General features: G+C 63.2%; 1 protein-coding gene across 2 annotated transcripts in view; it reads left to right on the top strand.

Annotated features, from left to right (window-relative positions):
* SND1 (staphylococcal nuclease and tudor domain containing 1) overlaps window positions 1-19,307 on the top strand; it is a 280,994-nt gene that overhangs the window by 33,077 nt on the left and 228,610 nt on the right. For both annotated transcript variants that reach the window (XM_084504489.1, XM_084504488.1), the window contains exon 11: window positions 10,082-10,171. In XM_084504489.1, the coding sequence (XP_084360615.1) occupies window positions 10,082-10,171 (90 nt within the window). The remainder of the gene's footprint in view (window positions 1-10,081; window positions 10,172-19,307) is intronic.

The following is a 19,307-nucleotide window of genomic DNA, read 5'->3' as shown; positions in this document are numbered from 1 at the left end:
GCAGTGGGCTGGGAATTGCTGGGGGGGTGCTGGGGTGCTGGGGGCACCTATCTGCACCCGCTGCAGGGCTGGGGGATCCCGAAGCAGAGCTGCTTCTCCTCGCCCTGCCAATGCACTCTGACAGAATGCAAACCTCGTTAAAATGGTAGGCTTCCAATTACAGGGCTCCAGCAGGGAGTCCGTTTTGATAATGAAAGCGATTAAAACGGGGACCTCTCTCTTTATTTTTTATTTTATTTTTTGCTGTAGATGTTCAGTTCAAAAGTAGCTTGGTTTGCTGCCTTTAATTGGACCCTGCTAATGAAGCTGGAGCCATTCCTGGGCCTGAGGTGCTCCAAAGCTCACCCGAGGGCTCGCCCCCCACCTGGGTGCAGTGGGGACGATTCAGCCCTGGGGCGACCCCCCCAGTTCCTTCTGTGGCTGGTGCTGGGAGCCCTGTGGTGTGTGGATTTGGGGGCTGCTGGTTTTGGGGGCTCCTGGTGTGGGCCAGAGGCTGTGTGGGCAGTGCTCCCCCTGTTTTGTACCCGTGTTGTTTCATTCCTCTTCCTCTCCCAGCTCTGGGTTCAGTTGGCCCCTTGTGTGCTCGGCAGTGCCGGGGTGCTGCTCTGCTCTCCTCCTGGAGTCGCTGCTGTAGCAAATGGAGAAATTCTGAATCTCTCCCCAAATTTGTACACAGCTGCTGGGGCACCAGGGAGGAGCATGGACACCCCCGGGGTGCCCGGCATGGAGAGGGGAGCAGCTGTGGGGCAGCTTTGGGGCAGCTTTGGGATGGGGTTTCCTGGCTGCAGCGCCCACCCCACTGCCTCCCGCTCTGTGAGCGATGCTCCGGGGCTCCCCGAGCCTCCTGCCTGCCCTCCTGCAGCCCGGGGGATAACGGGCACCCGGGGAGAAGCTTCTCCCTGACCCCCATTAGTTTAGAGGTGCCCTTTTGCCCTGAAGCCTTTGAGTATTATGGAGCTGCCAGAATGGCTGCTTGCGGCTAATCCTCTTAGGGTTGTAACTCTGGCTGTTCTCGTTAACTGAAGGAATATCCACCGAGATGCTTTGATCTTCCCCTCACCTCTCTGAGACCAGCGGGAAAAGAGCCACAGCCGGGGCTGCCTCTGCTCTCCAGGCTCATCAGCAGCCGGCTGCTGTGCCAATTCTGCTCCGCGCAGCCCCCTGGGGTCACCGCCAGCTGCTGGCGGTGGTGCCACCCCAAAATACTGGGGTTGGGGGACAGCCACCCCTCCGTGCTGGCACTGTGGGACTCGTGCTGCTGCTCGAGGAGCCGAGCTGGTGCCAGCGCTTTTTAAATCCCATCCCACGGGGGCTCTCGGCGCGCGCTCTCTCCCTTATCGCCGCTTCAAACCCTGCCTCTGCGCCTCAGCCGCGGCCGCCCCGCGGTTATCGCTCCTCTGAAGTGTTCCAGGGCACGTGCCGCCTTGGCACCGAGTGGAGCTGCTCCGAGAGGAGCTGCTTTGCTGGCAATCCAGGCACCGAGAGCACTTCTCCAGAAGAGCAGGCAGGGCTCAGCGCGAGGTGCTTGAGGAGCTGGAAGCGGCACTCGACGCCGCGCGCCCAGGGACCGGCACCGCTGGCGCAGGCAGGGGACACCGGAGCAAAGCGCCGCTTGTTTCAGGAGGAGCCCCTTGTCCTTGTGTCCCGGCTGCCAGTGCTGCAGGACTGCAGGTGCCTTGGCACCGTGTTCCTGGAGCCACTGCTGCTCCCGGTGCCGTCCCTGCCCATGGCCGAGGCGCTGGGGCAGCAGTGCTGGTGCTTCTGCTGCCCCCGCGTCCTCACGTGTGCTGTCAAACCCAGCGCACGCCTCCGCGTCCTTGCAGACAAAGCCTCGAGGCGGTGCAGAGCCTCTGGCAGGGAAAAGCCTCTCCCTCCCCGGAGGCTCGGCAGCAGCGTGCTTTTTTTTTTTTCCTCGCTGGCTGCAGTCACCTCTTTAAAAAGCCCCGTGGCCGAGCCCCGGTGTCGGACACGCTTGTACCGGCAGCAGGGAGCGCGGCGCCGTGTCCGCTGTCACCACCTCGCCGTCCCCGCTGATGGATGTGGTGTCGGCACGTCCCCGCCAGCCGAGCGTGCCGGGTTCAGCCGAGGCTGCGCGCGGGGGCGGGAGGGCTGTGGCCGCTGCTGTGCCGCGCTTCTCTCCCCACCTCCCAGCGCTGAGCGTGGGGGCACTCGAGGATTTTTTTTCATGCACCCCCCACGCTGCTGCTCCAAGGATTTCCCTGCCCGCAGGAGGGTGCCCTGTACCCCGGGGGGGGTCACATCCTGCCCCCCTTGCAGGCGCACCGTGACGCACGCCGTGATGCCCTGGGGCGCACCGGGTGCCCGTGGCCGTGCTCCCCTGTGCAAAGCTGAGCCGGCAGCGGGTGCAGGCTCGGGATTTGTGGCTCTGTCATTAGTGCGGCTGATCGCCCTGGGTCGGAGAGCTGCCAGCAGCTTGTGGCCTTGCAGGGGTGCTCTGCCCTGGGGGCTGCCTTGTAGGAACGGCTGGGGTGAGAAGGGGGGCAGCGGGGGGTTCCCTTCGGTCGTGGAGGCACCAGGAGGGCACCTGAGTGCTTCAGGAAAAGAGGAATAGGTCGGAAATGGGGGCGCTGTGCCTGGGCGCGGGGTGCACACAGCTCCGTGTGTTTTTCTTCCTTGACCTTTTTGGTTTTCTGGCACCCACCACATCCACGTCCCATGTCCCACGCGGGGCAGGCAGCTCCGTGCCAGGACGTCGCTGCTCGGGGGTGCAGGTACAAAGAAAGCTGCCTGGTTTGCGGCCATCCCAAACCGAGGATGGTGATGCTGCCTGCTCCTGCTCCATGCCGGGTGGGTTTCCATCGTCCTGGGCTGAGGGATCTGGGCACGGGGAGCCCCAAGCCCTGGAGGGCAGCGAGGAGCCGCGGGCGCTTTGTGTTCAGCCGCCTCCTGTTGCAGGGCGCCATCCTTCGCGGCAGATACGGGCCGCTGCCTTCCTGAAAATAGCCTCTAATTGGCTGCTGTGCAGTGTAATGATTTTAATTTGACAAGAGGGCCGTAATTCACTTGTTCTGCTGCGTGTTTAGAGCCACACGTGAGTGGTTTGAGGTGGAGGGGCCGGGGGTGCCGTCCCCCTGCGCTCATGGCCCCGTGCAGGGTGCACATCCCCAGGGCAGTGCAGCTCGGACCCGCTTTCAGAGCACCCCATGCTTCATTTTAAACAAGAAGCTGTTTTTTTATTCCTGGCTTCCCTGGCACAGATCTGCGAGCAGCAGCACGCTGCTATTGATTTCCAGTTTAAAATTCTCCTCTTCCAGGAGTGTGGGCGAGCAGCTGACCCCCTCCCCTTCTCCAGAAACTCCAGCGATGACGCTCGATGCATCGACTTGCTCAATAATAAAACGACTTCCTTGCTGCACACCTTTAATTAAATAAGGCTAATAAGCCTTTTTTTTTAATTATTTTCCTTTCCTGCATGCCTGATGCCTTTCCCCTGGCAGCCAGGAGAGCCAGGGCTGCCTATTGGCGTGCGCTGTGCCGCGGGATCGCGGGGGTCTGGTGCTGCGGGGAGGGTGCCCGAGCCAGAAGTGCCGCTCGCCTGGAGCTGTGCTCTGACAGCTCTTCCCAAAACCTCTTTTTCCCCTCGCCTCCTGCAGCTTTTCCAGGGCTTGGCAGCTTTTCTGCAGACAGCACCTTGCACCCAGACCCCGAAATGTCACCACTCGGCGCCCGGCTTTGTGGGATCGGGGAGGACGTGGAAGCCCTCGCCGCGTGCAGACAGCGGGGCAGCTCACGGGCGTGCTGCTGCGGTTCAAGCTCTTGGCTGGAAAAGTGGTTTAAAAAAAGCAATATCTTTATATGTGGCCGTAATTGCTGGATGTTTGATGGTCGTAGAATTTAGTTAGCGTCCTTGCTTTTATATTGATTTTTAATGTTTATTTGCAAAACCTCAAACGTGTGTCCAAGTTCTTGAACGGCTTCCCAGAATGATCTACTGGGCCACTTCCCCTCCGATATGAAATCCCATTTTTACAGGCCAGCAAAACGGTATTTAATGGTGGCTGACAGGGTAGCGTTTAAGGGCGATATGTATTGGACACTTAAACGTTTCTATTATCCGACTCCCGGCACAGATCATTGCGTTTTAGTTGTTCTGGGAATTGCGGGAGGGTTTGCATTTTTCATCAGCGTCACCAAGACGTGGCCGTGGGGGACACCCAGCCCCTCCTTGGCCAGCACAGTGCCGTGGTGGCTTCTGGCATGGCACGGTGTGGCACGGCACGGCGTGGTGTGGCTCCCAGTGTGCCAGTGGCTCCCAGTGCAGTGGTGGCTCCCAGTGTGCCAGTGGCTCCTGGTGTGGTGATGGCTCCCAGTGCAGTGGTGGTTCCCAGTTCAGCAGCACATCCTGGCCCAGCGGTGGCTCCCAGCACATCACGGCAGGGCTTGGGGTGGGTGTCCCAGATTATCAGGGCCGGGTGTCCCGGATTAGTGTGGCTGCAGCCCCGCGTGTCTCTCCAAGGTCACCGCTTTTTCTTTTCTTTTAAGGCAAACGTTTGCTTTTGTGCAATTCCGTGGAGAGCGGCAGCTGCGTTTGCAGAAGAGGCTTTTAAGCACTTGAGCGCTGCTTCCAGGGCCGGCTTTTCCCCACTCCTCATTAATGCAGCGGCGATGTTTTACCCAAGCCCTGGAAATCCTTGGTTAAGTGGCGAGTGGAGGAGCCCTCTGGGAGCTCTTGTTCCCCGCCGGCCACGCTCCGGGCGGGCTGGAGGGCGCAACCCCCGGGATCCCAGGCTGTCACCCCCCTACAAGCAGAGCTCAGGCGTCTTTGCTGGTGACTCCTGGCCCCTCCTCGTGCGGAGGCTGCGGAGCTGCCATCAGGTCACTTCGTGGCTGATTTTAATCGGAGCTGGCGGGCCGAGCCCCCGCGGCGCTGCGCTGCGGGCCGGGCGCTGCCAGGGCTGTGCCAGGCTTCGCTGCTCACTCCCGACAGCCCCGTCCTCGCTCCTCCCCTTCCCAAACGCCGTCTTGGACGGGATTAGGAACTTAACAGCCTGTGCCAGATAGACACTTAAACAAGCAATAAATTTGGAGTTCGTTAGTGAGGATTAATTGGTGTTTGCACAGGGCTTTGCCTGTGCAAAGCAGCAGCTAGGAGCCAGAGCAGTGTTATTTGCTTTGAAGCTTCACTGTGACCTTGCTGGAGTTCAGGAGCGGCCCGCGGTGCACATCCTGCTGCTGGCAGCTTTCTGCATGGCTCTGCTGGCGTCCCTGTGCATCCCGACCCCCACATCCCATCACATCCCACTGCCTGCATCCCTTTGCATCCCACCACCCGCATCCCATCACGTCCCACTGCCCACATCCCCTTTGCCATCCTCTTTTGCAGAGGTGCGTGGACGGCAGCCGCCCGTGCGCTGAGCCAAGGGTGCCCTGGGCCACCCAGGAGCCTCCAAGGTGGATGTCCTGGAGCTGCTTGGATGGAGCCAGGGAGCAGCAGGCAGCCGCTGGCTTTGCAGGGAGGAGAGGGTGGGTTTGGGTGTGCGGGGGCTTGGCTCCGGCTCCTCCTCACCTCGGGGCTCCTGACTCCTTTCCACTTAGGGGAGCGGAGAGCAGGGAGGTGACCCCTGGGGCACGCAGCGCTCCCAGGGCTCTCCTGAGCCCTGCAAAGTCACTGCCCCTGAGCAGCTGCCCTGGGATTTTGGCTGCACTGGTGGCTCTCTTGTACTGTGTCACAGGCATCTCCCACGAGATGCTTCAAGTCACCAGCGCCCAGAGAGGCGCAGGGCGCCGCACGCCGCCGCAGCCGGCCCTTTATTCTGTGGGCAGCACACGGCTCCGTCTGGGCCACCGCTCCGCTTGAAAAAGAATCAATATTTGGCAGCAGGCAGCAATCAGCAAATGGAAGCTGGCTTTGCGTGCCGCGTTTGTTAGGATGTAATTGGGAAGGGGTGGAGGGGGAGGTCAGCAGCAGCTCCTGCGCGCTCCTCACCGCCCGCGAGCGGCCGCGGCTGCGCGGGCACGCGGCTCCTCGCTGCCCCTCGCTGTCCCTGCGTGCCCCTGGCTGTCCCTCGGTGCCCCTCGGTGTCCCTGGGTGTCCCTTGGTGTCTCTCAGTGCCCCAGGACCGAGACAAGCCCTCGAGCCCTCCCGCTGCACAGCCCGATGTGCCGGGATGCGGGTGGGAGGCACGGCGGAGCAGCATCCCCGCAGCATCCCCCGCCCGGCTCCCCGGCCCCTGGTGCTGTCTCCCCGTCCCCACGCGGTGATTTTTCAGCGGGGCGATGGCTGCTGCTGCCTTCTGCTGCTCTGCAGCGCTGGGCTGTGAAATGAGGACTCAGTCAGCCCTGCTGCTCGGCGGGGAGCAGCCCGGCCCCGCTGCGAGGGGACGAGGCCGGCTTTGTGCTGCCGGGGATGCCCGGGGGCTGTTTGGAGAGGAGGGGGGGACACAACAGCTCCGCGCAGACCCCGCTGCGAGCGCCGTGGGATTCATCACGCGGCTCGACTCCAGCTCTGGCGCGGGGCTGGGAATTTTTCTGGCACCAGGCAAGTGGAGGAAACGCCTCCGTCCCCGGGGAGGGGAGCGGTGTGAATAACGCATCCTGCCGCCGCGTGCTGCGCTCGGGGCTCGGTGCCGGCAGTGCCAGCACTCCTCGTGGCAGGGGCCGTGCTCCCCGTGCAGGGTGGCTGATTTTTCCTCCAGCCACCAGACAGCCTCTCCAGCAACGTGGCCTTATGATGCCCGTGCCCTCACCTGGCTTTGTACAGGTGGGGGCGAGGAGAAAGCCCCCGCTGTGCTAGAAAAGCTGCTGAGCGCAGCAAAAGCCCCCCTGGGCCATGGTGCAGCGTCCTACATCACGGGTCCATGCCGGCCTCCCCCAAGTGGGCATCGGAGCTCCTTTTGGGAAGAAATCCTGTTTCTGCTGACCCCGTGCCCTGCGAGGTGCGGGTCCTGTCCTCGCTGCACCTGCAAAGGGGTTTTCAGCCTCTGCGTGGAGCAGGGGTGTCCTGCGGGATGGGTTTGGCACCGCTGGCTGCTGGCTGCGGGATGCCCTCGCAGGATCCCACCGTCTCCAGCACCGGTGGCTGCGCTGAGCGGCACGGGGAGGGAGCAGGTCCAGTGAGCAGCCTGCGAGCGGTGCCCGGGAGATCATAAACTCCATCAAAGCCTCATTCATTATGGGAGAACGTGGAGCGAAATCGCCGTGGTGGCTTTGTTCGCCTGCTCCCTCTCCCATCTGATTCATTTCCTTCATTTCCTGCTGCTTCTGCCTTATCTCGTTCCTTTCAATTTTCTCCTCCCTTTGCTTCCCCTGGCTGGGCACCAAGGCTGTGCCGTGCTGGCTCTGCCCCGGGCTGCTGCGGGCACAGGACGGGGCCCCAGCGCCGCCGTCAGGATGGGTTTTTGCTATCCAGGCACCGAGGGAGCCGCAGGGGCAGAGGCAGGAGCAGCAGGCGTGGGGCAAGGGGCAGCAGATCCGGGGGCTGATGGATTTGCAGCCTGACCGTGCTCCGGTGAGGGTCCTTCGAGGGAGGGCAGCAGCTCGCAGCCCCCATGCCCTGCGGTGTGCACCCCCCAGCTCTGTGCCATGGCTGAGCTCCGGCTGTGCCACAAACAGAACCTGGGCACAGTGTCACCTGCGGGCACGGGGACAACTGGGGACAACCGGTTGTGCTGCGCCAAGCCCTGCTGCTGTATGGGTTTACCGGGGCCACCAGGTAGCAGCACCCAGCTCCTCCCTTTGCCCTGCCTGATGGGTCCCCGTCACGCTGCAGGGAGCTCTTCTTTTAAGGGATGAGACCCTGCCAAGAGCCGGTTGTGGGTTTCCGTGCCCAGCAGGAGCCCACCCTGGGGTGCTGGCACTGGTGCTGGCTCCGGCTCCGTGCCGAGGGCCACCTGGCAGCGGCGCAGGCAGCAGCGGGGACATTTGGAGGCACCAGCTGGGGGCTGCTCCACTCCTGGCAGCGTGGCCGTGATCACCCTCGAGCTGGTGGCAGCCAACCCAGCCTCTGTGGTGCTGTGCCGAGCACTGGTATCGGGTCCAGGAGTCCTGTCAAGCCTCAGGATGATGGTGCTGGGTGCTCCCCGGGCGCAGCAGCAGGGCTCGGTGGCACTGTGCAGGTGGGAGCAGCGCCTGCCTCCAGTACCAGGGTGCTGCTCCTCGCCTCGTGCTGCAGGCTGGGCGGTGGGCGACGTTCCCAGCACCAACATCCCTCGCTTTCAGCTGCTGCTGAATCTCTGCCTGGTCTCCAGTCCTCGCATCGTGCCCATCCGAGGGAGAGCAGCCCCGGCTCTTCCTTTGGCTGCGGTGCAAACGCGGTGCTCAGCTCGGGGCCCCTCCGCCTGCTGCAGCCGTGGGCAGCTCCTCGGGGCTGCACCAAACGCTGGCACGGCACACGGCGGCTGCTCCCATGGCAGCGTGAGTCGTGAGGAGTGGTGGTTTTGGGTTTTTTGCTGTAATTGCGAAACTTCTGGAGCAGGAGAGAGCACCCGCGGCCGCCCTGTGAGTGCTGCAGCTCTCCTCCAAGCCTTCCAACGTTCCCACTGCTGCTGAAATCCCTGGGGAAAGCGCCGTAGACTCGGTGCCTGTGTCGTGGGTGTTGCATTGAGCCGCGGCTGGCTGAGGTCTCAGGCTGAAGGTGCAGTTCGGCAGTCTCCGGGGAGAACCCCTCTTACATGAGGATCATGAAAACTGGTGGCACATTTTGTGTCTGCGAGCTCTCGCTGTGCCTGGAGCCTGTGCGGCGAAGCACAAAGTGTCCGAAATCACAGACACGAGCGGTTTGTCCAAAATCACAGGCACAGAGCTTGTCCACAATCACAGACACGAGCAGGGAAGCTCCCGAGGGGGAGCTGCCACCGCGGCCCTCCGGAGACGGAGCCCAGCAGCACGTTGGCTTTTAAAGCGAGTTTTTTAAAAGAATGGTGGTGGCACAGCCCGTGGGGGACGAGCCCCTTAGGGCAGTGGGTCTGGGGGCACCGTATCTGGTCCAGGAGCTCATCAGTCCCCAGATCTGGGTTGTTGGGGACACGCAGGGACGTCACCGTGCGCCCACCCTCGCCCTCTCCAGGTGCCCACGTTGGGTGCTCGCGGTGCTGGGGGCAGGAGGGACCCGCAGCCCTCGGGGAACTGCTGGCACCGGGGATTTTTCTGCCATGGGGCAGGTGTGGTGCAAGTCCGGGGGCTTGGAAATCCCATGGTGAACCCAAAAAGTGACCCAAAAGCAGCCGCGTGCCGTCCTTTGAGCCTCCTCCAGCAGGTTTTGGGTGCGTTGCACCTCCCTCACCCCCCGCACAATGCCCCCAGGTCTGCGAGCGAGGTGTTGGCTGCTCACAGCCCCGATCCCAGAGGCACCTCGTGTAGCTGCTCGTGCCTCTTACCTGGTACCGACCCCCGGGTTTGCTGCTGCAGACCCTGATGAGTGGCACGGTGGGGCCGTGCCCTGCAAATAAATCCCCGCAGCGTCTCGGCTCAGCCCTGCCTTCCCCGGCCCTTTTTGCCCCCCGTGGGATGTGCCCGGCCCCGCTGTTGCTGCTCAAATCCCCGCTGCTGTTTGTGCTGGAGAACTGCCCTCGGGCTCAGCCTTTGGAGGGGTTTCATCACCGCGATTTACCCCGAGCCGCCGGTGGGCAGCGAGCAACGGGATGCCCTCCGCATCCCTTGGCGTCCTCATCCCGCAAGTGCTATTAATCACGGCCAGTAATGAGCTCCTCTAATGAGCAGCTTTTGTGCAGGAAGCTGCGTGAGCAGAGGCCGCGCACCCAGCTTGCCAGCTTTGTTAATTACCGAGCTCTCCTCGTTTCGGGTCCCCCTCTCCTGGGCGGGAGGTGGCGAGCAGGGGAAGGGGCCGCGGCTGTGTGCGGCGTTTGGGGTGTGCTGGGTTTTGGGGTGCTCGTGGTTTCTAAATCAGGGCCGAGGGGCTTTTGGCAGCCCCGTGGCTGCAGCCATGCTCGGCGTGCCCCACTCGGTCAGTGTGACCCCCCCATCTGCTGTCTGCGCCCTCCCAAAGCACCCATGGGTGCTGGGGGTCTATTTGGGAAGGGGAGCGCACCGCGATGCTCCAGCTCCACGGGGGGGTTTTGGGAGCTCCCCGTGACCTCTCTGCCCCTTTCTGCCCCTCCTGCAGGACAAGAACAGGAAGCTGAGGCCCCTCTACGACATCCCCTACATGTTTGAGGCCCGGGAGTTCCTGCGCAAGAAGCTCATCGGGAAGAAGGTACGGAGAGGGGCTGGGGCCGGCGGCGAGGTCCTCGCCCACCCTCGGTGTGGGTGGTGCTGGGGGGCTCCAGTTGACCAGGGGGGGGGTCGGTGCCGTGGTTCTGGGGTCAGCAGGATCGGCTCCATGCAGCCAATTGCTGGGGGCACCCAAAGCTGGAGCATCCTCGTGCCTCAGCCCTGCTGCCTCCCTGGTGCCGTGGCATGTTCTGGTTATCCAGGAGGGCTGTGTACCTGCAGAATTTCATCTTTTCTTTTGTTTCCCTGGCATATTTTTCGAGGCTGGTTTAGAGCAGTTCGGGGGAATGAAGAATATAATGTGCACTTAACTACTGAAGCACATGCTCAGGATGCAATTTTCAAACGCTCATAAAATGGTCAAATAAAATCAATTTCCTTCATAGCGAGGCTGCTCACTGCTGCTCATTGAGGACTATTTCCATGCCTAATTGCATCTTTCCATTTCAGAGCCCTGTTTATATATTAAAAAAAAAAAAAAAATAGCAGCTTGCGAGACTTTTATAATGGGAAGTCTGACACTTGCCGTGCTCGAAAGCGGCTGCGAGGATGTTGCTGGGGCTTGTGAAGAGAGCTCAGGTCTCTGAAATGGAAACAGCCTCGTGCCAGCACCTGGAGCAGCAGCAGCAGCAGCAGTGCTTGCACCTTCCTGCCCATCTGGGGGCTTTTGAGCCTTGCAGGCAGCAGCCTCGTGCTCCTCAGCTGTGGGATGCCCCTGGATGAAGGGCAGGAGCCGTGGTTGCAGGGGGATGCCCTGGTGGGCAAGGACTGGCACCTGTGGGTGCTCCGATGGCCGGGGGAGGCTCCAGCGTGCCCAGAGCCCGGGAGGAGCAGTGCTGGGTGCTTGCTGTGCAGGGCGAGGCGGCGGTGCTGGCTGCAGGGAGGTGGCAGAGCGCCGTGCCGGCACTGCTGAGCACCGTGCCAAGCTCCAGCCCCTTCCTGCTGCCATGCCAAGCCGGTGCCTGTTGCAGGTGCCGTGTCCTGGTTCGGCTGGGGTGGAAGAAAATCGTGTCCCTGGCAGCACCGGGTCAGGGCTCCCCCACCCTGCCCTGCTTGGCTGCGTTTTTTCTCCCAAATTCTGCTTGCGAGCCACGTGCCGAAGGGCACCGCCGTGTCCTGGCAGTGCTGGGAAGGAGGAGAACGAGGAGGAGGAGGAGGAGGAGGAGGAGAAGGAGGAGGAGGAGGAAGAGGAGGAGGGTCCTGCCTTCCTCACAGCCATCAGCACGGGGTTCCACCGGGCGCTGTGCCCGCAGGGGTGGGCGCAGGATCAGTCCCAAGGGAGGCAGGCGGCGGCGCAGCCTCGCCGCGGGAGCCGCGCTCCTCCTGCTGCGCTTGGACCACTTTCAGCAGCAGAACGAGCAAGGCAGGAGAGCAGCCAAGTGCCAGCGGTTCCCGAAGAGGCTGGTCGGGAGCCAGTGACCCCCCGAAATAGCAGCAGAAAGCCTCTTGGCTGCGGGTGGGGGCAGCCTCCCCCGTGAAAGCTCCCGATCACCTTGCAGCGCGGCGCTGGGGCTCCGGCGCCCCGTTGCCTTTGATGTCGCCTGGTTTGCTTTATAAATATTTCCTTTGTCAGCTCCACGTTTTTCACTTCAGATTAATTTGATGGAGTAAAGCGACGAAAAAAACCCTTTCCGTTAATGATCAAAACAGTCCCTCGAGGTTGGCGGTGCGTTCTGATCTGAAGTGACAGCCCCGCATGCGGTGGCGTGCCCTTGCCTTCTCACGGCTGGCTGTCAGCATCAATCTTTGCGGCAAAATTCCTCCTTTCCCACCCCCTTTTTAATATACTTTTAAACCCCACCCCGGCAGGGAATTAGCGACTTCGGAGAGCTGTCTCCTGCCGGGGAGATCAAACGGGGTGGGCTGGCGCCGCGCTGCGTGCGCTTGCGGCGGAGAGCCCGGGGAGCCCTGCCACCCCGAAGCCACGCACGCGTGGTCCTCGCCCCCCAAACCCCCCGAGCACCCGCCCCAGCTTGGCCCCGGGGCTGAGCACACGCTGTGCCCCCCCTGAACCCACTGCCACCCCTCATGGGGCACGGGGATGGGGATGGGGACACGGGGATGGGGCTCTCCCTGCCCCGTCGTGGCAGGGAGCAGCCGCCCGCCCTCCTGGTGCCTGCTGTTCACCTGGCCTGGCGTGGCAGTGTGACAAGCCCTGGGCAGGATCACCGCTGGCAGCAGCTCCAGAGGAGCACGATCATCCCCTGCGAGGCTGATGAATTGGATATTAGGAATAATTAGGCCAGGAGGAGCTTTCGGGCTGGCTGCCGGTGCTTCACCAGCCGCCACCTCAGCCGCGAGCAGAGAGCTGCAGGGCTTGGCCGTGCCGTGTCCTGAGCTGCCTGTGGGACAAGGGACAGGGATTTGTCCCCCTGTGGGTGCTGTCCCTGCACTCTGGGGACCCTCCTCGTGGCTTCTGCCCCTGCACAGCCCTGGGGACCCTCCCCGCCGGCGCCGTCCTTGCGCAGCGGTGACCTTGCCTCCTGGGTGCTGTCCCTGCGCGGTGGCAGGTCCGGAGGGCAGCTGTGACACTAGAGGGAGCTGCGCTGTAGGAATTGCAGAGCCGGGTGTCCCCTGTCCCCCCTCAACCCCATCCCACCCCAACGTACCCCATCCCACAGCAAGTGGCACCCTGGTCACTCAGACCCCCGCCGGGTGACCGCTCGCAGCCACTGTCACCATCCCCTGCTCTCCGTCCCGCAGCGCGGTCCCTGTGCACCCCCACGAGGTTCCCTTCCCTGCCCGCCCGTTTTGGGGCTCTGCACGGGCTGGGGAGGAATTGGTGCAGGGCCAGGGCTGCTTGGAGCCACTGGAGTCGAGCAGGGCTTCGCTCCTGGGCAGCTTCAGGCAGCCTGCAGGGTCCCCTCTCTGTCCCGGGGCTGGGGACAGGCTGCTGTTAGCCAAACCCGAGGGGACACCCATGCCTCTGGGACCCCTTCCCAGCAGGGTGGGTGTCTGTGGCCAACCTCTGCCTGTCCCACTTCCAGTGTCTGCTCCCATTCGTGGTCTGACATCCTCCTCCTCTCCCTCCTCTTCCTCCTGCCGGGTGGGAGCAGCAGCAGCATCCCCAGCCTCACCCGGTCCTGCTGCCGCCACTCTGCTCCCAGCTGGCGAGGGTGGCCGTGCCAGATCCTGCCCCCTCTCCCTGCTGTCCCCGTGGCCCTCATCCATCTCCCTCAGCCCCCGGTACAGCCGATGGCTCGGCCGGTGCTGCTCATTTCACCCCCAGAGCTGGGCACCAGCAGCTCCCCATTCCTTTGTGCCTTGCGCTTCCCCACGGGGACAGGCAGCGGCCGCCCGGCTCTGGGGACACCGAGGTTTGCTCGAGCACCTGAAGGTGGAGGGGGCTGACAGCACCCCCCCCCTGCATCCCCCTGCACCCTCAGCCTTGGGGTGGGGAAGGTGCAGCGATGGCAAGGCAGCAGGGGCTGGTTGTGGGGTCGGAAGCCCCAAAGCCACCTGTGTGGGGTGCTGGGACCCCTCGGTGGCCGGGGGACGCAGCCGCAGGTGCCTGGCCCTGCCACAGAGCCTGTCCCCAGAGCGGGGACAGCCCTGCAGCCCCCCCCCCAGCACTGTGCTGCCAGGCAGGAGGCAGGGGGGACCCCGCAGAGGGTGTTTCCCAAACCCTGCTCCAGCAGTGGGTTTTGGCACGCTGGTGGGAAGCAAATTAATGCTTCGCTGTTTGACGCCGCTGGGATTATTCCTGGCAGCGCTGAGCGCGGGCAGCGTGGTGGCTCCGCTGTGCTTCCCCTCTCCTCCCCGGGCCGTGGGGGCATTGCTGGGGCATCGCCACGTCCGAGCAGCTGAAATGGGCTGGAGCTGAGCGCCTCGGTGCCCCTCTGCTGCTCACTGCTCCTCCACCGTGTCCAGTCCCTGGCTCCTTGGGGTGCCCCCTTCTCCCCGGCAGCGATGTGTTGCAGCGGTGCAAGTTAACGTGCCTGCCTCGGGCTCTGGGTGAGCAAAGGGAACCCAGAGCAGCGCCTGGGCTGTGCCATGGCTGATTTGGGGGCTGCGTGTGTGCATTTGGGGCGAGCAGGGGCTTGGGGACCCCTTTGGGATCCTGGGGACGACTGCGGGTCCAGCCGGCACAGCCGGCTGCGGGGCTGTGCACACAGGGCTGCGGGGAGGCTTTGCTCCTGGAGCCCCTTTCCCACCTTTGCTCCTGAAAACCCCTTTCCCATCACCTTTTCGGGCCTGTGGCACCTCATTCCCCGGCTGCTGGAGCCCAGCATCACCCTCCAGCTGCTGCATCCCACCGCGGCGCTGCGTCCCCGTGCCGTGGCACGGCGCTGCCGGCCCTGCGGAAGCGCAGGGGCAGAGCAAGAGCTTTTCCCCGGGCCCCTGCAGTAAAAATAAACCGCGGCAATAGCTTCCAGAAATAATTCCCTCTGTCCCCCCCTCCCTGCGAAGAAAGCACTGGAGGGAGAAGACGAAGAAATATTGCTGTGGCCGCGGCCGCTTCCTGTGCTCTGAGCCTGTTTGCTTTCGTTTCGGGGAGCACTTATCACGTTAGGAGCGGAGCAGGGCTGCTGGTAACCACATTTGAATTCCCAGGGCCCGGGCGGGGGGGGGGGGGGGGGGGAAGGAGAGAGGAGAGAGCGAATCTCATCTATTTTCTCTCCCGCCCTTTCATCAGAGCAGCAGGAAGTTTTGGAAAGCGCCGATTGTCATGGCGCATTGCTTCCCTAACAGACCTCTTTCGCTCTCGCTGTGCTCGGCTGGCCTGATCACAAACCTCGCCTTGGCAGAGAGACGGCGCTCGGGGGCCTGGGGGGACGCGGCTGCGTCCCCCCAGGCCCCCGAGCGTCGTCTCTCTGCCCGTCCTGATGCTCAGCATCACCTCAACCCCGTGCCCTTTCCAAAGGGGGACGCCGCTTGCCGCTCCATCACCCCACCGGGGACACCGGCACCGAGCTCCCCGAGTGACCCGGCTCGGTGGAATTTGCCCCGTGGGCTGAGATAAATCAGCTCCCGTGGCCGGCGGGCGTTTGGCTGCTGTGACACGATATGGATTTGCTCGGAGCTGGCTCCCGCCGTGGAATAAATCCGTGGTGCGTGTCAGCGAGCGGGGCCGGCTCCCTGCGCGCCGAGCGCTGCCCATCGATCGCAGCGCCGGGCGCGCGCCCCGTTAAGCAGCTTTTGTTAATTACGCCGCCGTGCAGGCAATTGGATGGAGTCTGAATGGGCGCTCTTGGCCCTTTCCTCTAATTAGCTCGGGGGGATTAATCATGTGGACAGCGGGGAGAGATGGCACGAGATAACTCGGTGACAAATACGCCCTGAGCGGGGAGGCGATTCAGTCCCGCGCTGCGGCTGGCAGGGGGGCGGAGGGGTGGCTCTCCATGGAGTGCCCAGCACCCTTGGGTGCCCAAAAGGCTGCAGCCACGGGGATGTGGGGCTCTGCAGTGCGCCAGGGCTCCGGGCATCCCCACTGGGGACCACACACAGCGGGTGCGTGCCCAGAGCCCTGGCATCTCGGGCATCTTTCTGCCCGGGTAAAGGTGGCGCGAGGGTGGCCTCCCCTCGCCCTCTCACCACATGCCTGTGCCTGGTTATCTGCAAAGCCCCAGATTATTTTTAATGCCTCAGGATTTGTTAGCGATGCGGCTCAGGGCTGGAGCCTCATCAAAGGCTGACAGCGAGCTGATTAAACTCTTCTCTGCCGCGGCAGCCCGCGAGCCGGGGCTGGAGACCCCAGCATACCTGGAAAGCAGCGGCTGCGGGTTTCCCTGCAGGTTTTCCAGGCATCCTCCTTCTGCTTGTGGTCAGAGGCACCCGGCCGCTCCCGGGGCTGCTCCTTTGGAGCTTACCACGAGCAGCACTCCGGGCGTGAGCGTGCCAGCGTCCTGCAGACCAGACCTGGGGCTGGGCTCACCGCTGGGAACAACAGAGTGGGGTTGGGAAGGGAAAACCTTTCCTCCTGGGAACGTTGTGCCATGTGAGCCACCAGGCACAACCCCGTGCCAATAACTGTGCCAGGGTGTGGGCACCAGCACCAGAGCCTGCCGGCAGTGCAGCACCATCGCTGCTGCTTCCGAGCACGTGGAGCTGGGGGGGTTCTGCTGTTCAAAGCCTTCTGGAGAGCTGGCGGCTCCCCAGTGCCCAACTTGGGAGGAATCTTCTCCCTCCTGTATTTTACTTGGAATAAACACTGTGTGCAGATGCAAATGAGCAGGGGGAGAGGGCTGGCAGAGTGCTGAGTGTCTGGTGCTGCAGCGGCTGCAATGGCTCCGTGATAACAGGGGCAGGCGAAGAGAGCCAGCGCGGGGCCGCCTGTGCTCCCGGCGGCGCGGTGACCAGAAATTTGGGGCCATTTCCTCTCTCTCTGCCTCCCTTTTCTTCCTTCAGACGCCTCCTCAAATGGCTCTGCCGGGCACTTCCATTTGCAGGCTGCAGCCCTGGTTTTTCCCAGCTCGGGCAGGCGCTGCTGTAGCAAGGTCAGTTGTGTCCCGGGGCTGCCGGCGCCGCTCGGCTCAGCTCGGCTGCTTGGGGCTGCAACCCGGGCAGGAGGGAGCACAAAGCCCCTCGGCAAAGCCCCCAAGCTGCTGCAGGCTGCTTTTGGCAACGGCTGGGCTTCTGCAGGCTGGGGGGGTCTCTGTGGTATGGGGCTTGGGGCTTTCCCCAAATGAAATCTGGGCGCAGTGGGCTCTGTGCACGCCTTCGTGATGGGAGGATCCCACGCGGAGAGGTGGAGGGGGCTGGCGAGGAGATTTGGGAAGCTGGAAGAGCTGGAGCAGGGCTGCAGACCTTGCCTGTGTGCTGGGGCACATCCGACCTGCTGCCCAGCCCCGTTCTTTCTTTCCTCCCTTACTCCACCAGCAGCTTGTGCTGGTACCGAGCTGCTCCAGGACCTGGCCCTTGGCACATCCACCGCTGCCTCTCCGTGGCATCTGTGCCGCTGCTTTCCCCAAAAACGCAGCCTCCTGGGGCAGCCCCGCTCTGTGGGATGCTGTGAGGCTGTGATGGCCTCAATCCCAGTGCCGGGGCAGGTGCCAGGAGCAGGCAGAAGGCACCAGGTCCCCCCCCACAGACGTCCCCCTGTCCCCAAACTGCAGTGACCGAGGGGCAGGGACCCATGCGAGCTGCCTTGGAGCAGCCCAGCAGCTGCAGAGCACTGAAAAGGAAAAGCCAAATGTGGAAAATCAGTGCCTGAGCTCCCCAAAGTGGCACCTTCTGGTGCTGGGAAGGGTGGCACAGGGACAAGGGTGTGCGCATGGCTGCGGTGGCGGTGCCCACGTTTGGAGGGGCAGGGTGGGCTCTGTGCCGTGTTGGTGACATCCCCAGGGGGATCCCGTGCACAAGGGGATCAGTTTGGTCCCAAATCATGGGGACAGGACCTCAGGGGTCCCACATATGGGCACTTGGGGCACAGCAGGGGGTGCACATGGCAGGGGTGGGTGGCAGACCTGACCTGCTCGCCTATAATTACTGCCCAAAACGCCCCCGGATCTCCTGTCCCTTCTTTGTCCCAAACTCACAGGGACTGCAAATATCTCAAGTGTGGGAGACAGAGGGATTTGGCCAACCCCTTTTCAGTGCTCTGTGGGGACAGGACAAGGGGCAATGGCCACAAAATGGAGCACGGGAAGTTCTGCATCAACACGCGAAAGAATTTCTTCACGGTGAGGGTGATGGAGCACTGGGACAGGCTGCTCAGGGAGGCTGTGGGGTCTCCTTCTCTGGAGATATTCAAGATATTTGGATGCCTCCCTGGGCAGCCTGCTCTAGGGAACCTGCTTTGGCAGGGGGGGTTGGACCTGATGATCTCTGGAGGTCCTTTCCAACCCCTACAATTCTGCTGCATCCTGGGGCCATGTGGCAGGAACTGGGGGACAGGGGCAGGGGGCACATCACAGGGACCCTGTGCTGGGCACCACGTGCTGGGCACCACGTGCTGAGGCCCACACGCCAGGGACCACGTTAGAGGGACCCTATAACAGGGACTGTGTGCCAGGGACCCCGTGCTGGGTCCCATGTGGCAGTGGTGGCGTGCAGGGGACGTGGTGCTTGGCACCCCGGGCACCTCTGCTCCTCCTGGGGACGTGGTGCTCAGCACCCCAGGCACTGCCATGGGTTTGAGCCCTCCCTGCACGCCCTCCCACACAAGTTTGTGTTGAGTTTTAGGGCCGGGGTCAGCTCAGCCACCCTCTCCCCTCACCGTGGTGCCGGGACGGGTGCTGGCACGGCGGGGGTCTCGCCATTGGGGTGGCCGCAGCCCCCGGTGGTGGCAGGGGACAGGGGCGGGTGACATTGAGCTGCTCTGCGCGGTCTCTGTAGTGCCGTTCTTCCCGGGGCTGGATCTCCTCCAGGGAGGAGAGCTGCCGGAGTGATTTAATTCACACTGACTGCAGCTGACCTTGGAAACCCGCCGATAGACGGCCGCCATCGACACCGGCTCCGGGGGGGGGACACGAGAGCTTGGTGCAGCCCCACGGGCATGAGGGAACCGAGCAGAGCCAGACACCGTGCTGATGGGCCCGGCATCGCCCTGCTGATGGGACAAGAATTGCTGTGCTGATGGGCCAAACGTCGCCGTGCTGATGGGGCAAGAATTGCCATGCCAAAGGTCTGAGCCTCGCCGTGCCAATGGTCCGGTCTGAGCATCCCACATCCCACCCCAGGGCCGAGCTCCTTCCCGGAGCTGGCAGCTGCAGGAGGTCAGCACGCTGCTCCCCGTGCTGGGAAAGTGCTCGTATTTTTTACTCTCATGAAATATTTGCTGGGTTGCAGGTCCACTGGGTGACAGGGACAGAGGCTTGTGCGCATGCCTGGTGCTCAACAGACCCTGGGGACCCCCGATGGGGGGCCCAGGATGTGCCCTGCTGGGTCTGGGGGTGCAGGAGGTGCCCGGTTTGGGGCTTGCAGGTGCACACAGGAGATGCCCAGCTGGGTCTGGGGGTGCAGGAGGTGCCCGGTTTGGGGTTTGCAGGTACACACAGGAGATGCCCAGCCAGATCTAGGGGTGCAGGAGGTGCCCAGCTGGGTCTGGGGGTGCAGGAGGAGCCCCAGCCCACTGCAGCACCCTTCTTGCAGCTGCAGCTTGCACACCAGCATCACGCCGTCCCTGCTGTGAGGCTTTGCCCTGCCCGGTGTCAGCATCAAGCCCTTTCCTCCTGCAG

The sequence above is a fragment of the Aythya ferina genome (genome assembly GCF_964211825.1).
Source record: "Aythya ferina genome assembly, chromosome: 1".
Taxonomy (NCBI): Eukaryota; Metazoa; Chordata; class Aves; order Anseriformes; family Anatidae; genus Aythya; species Aythya ferina.
Note: the sequence above shows the minus strand (reverse complement) of the source record. Positions and strands in the feature narration are given on the sequence as shown.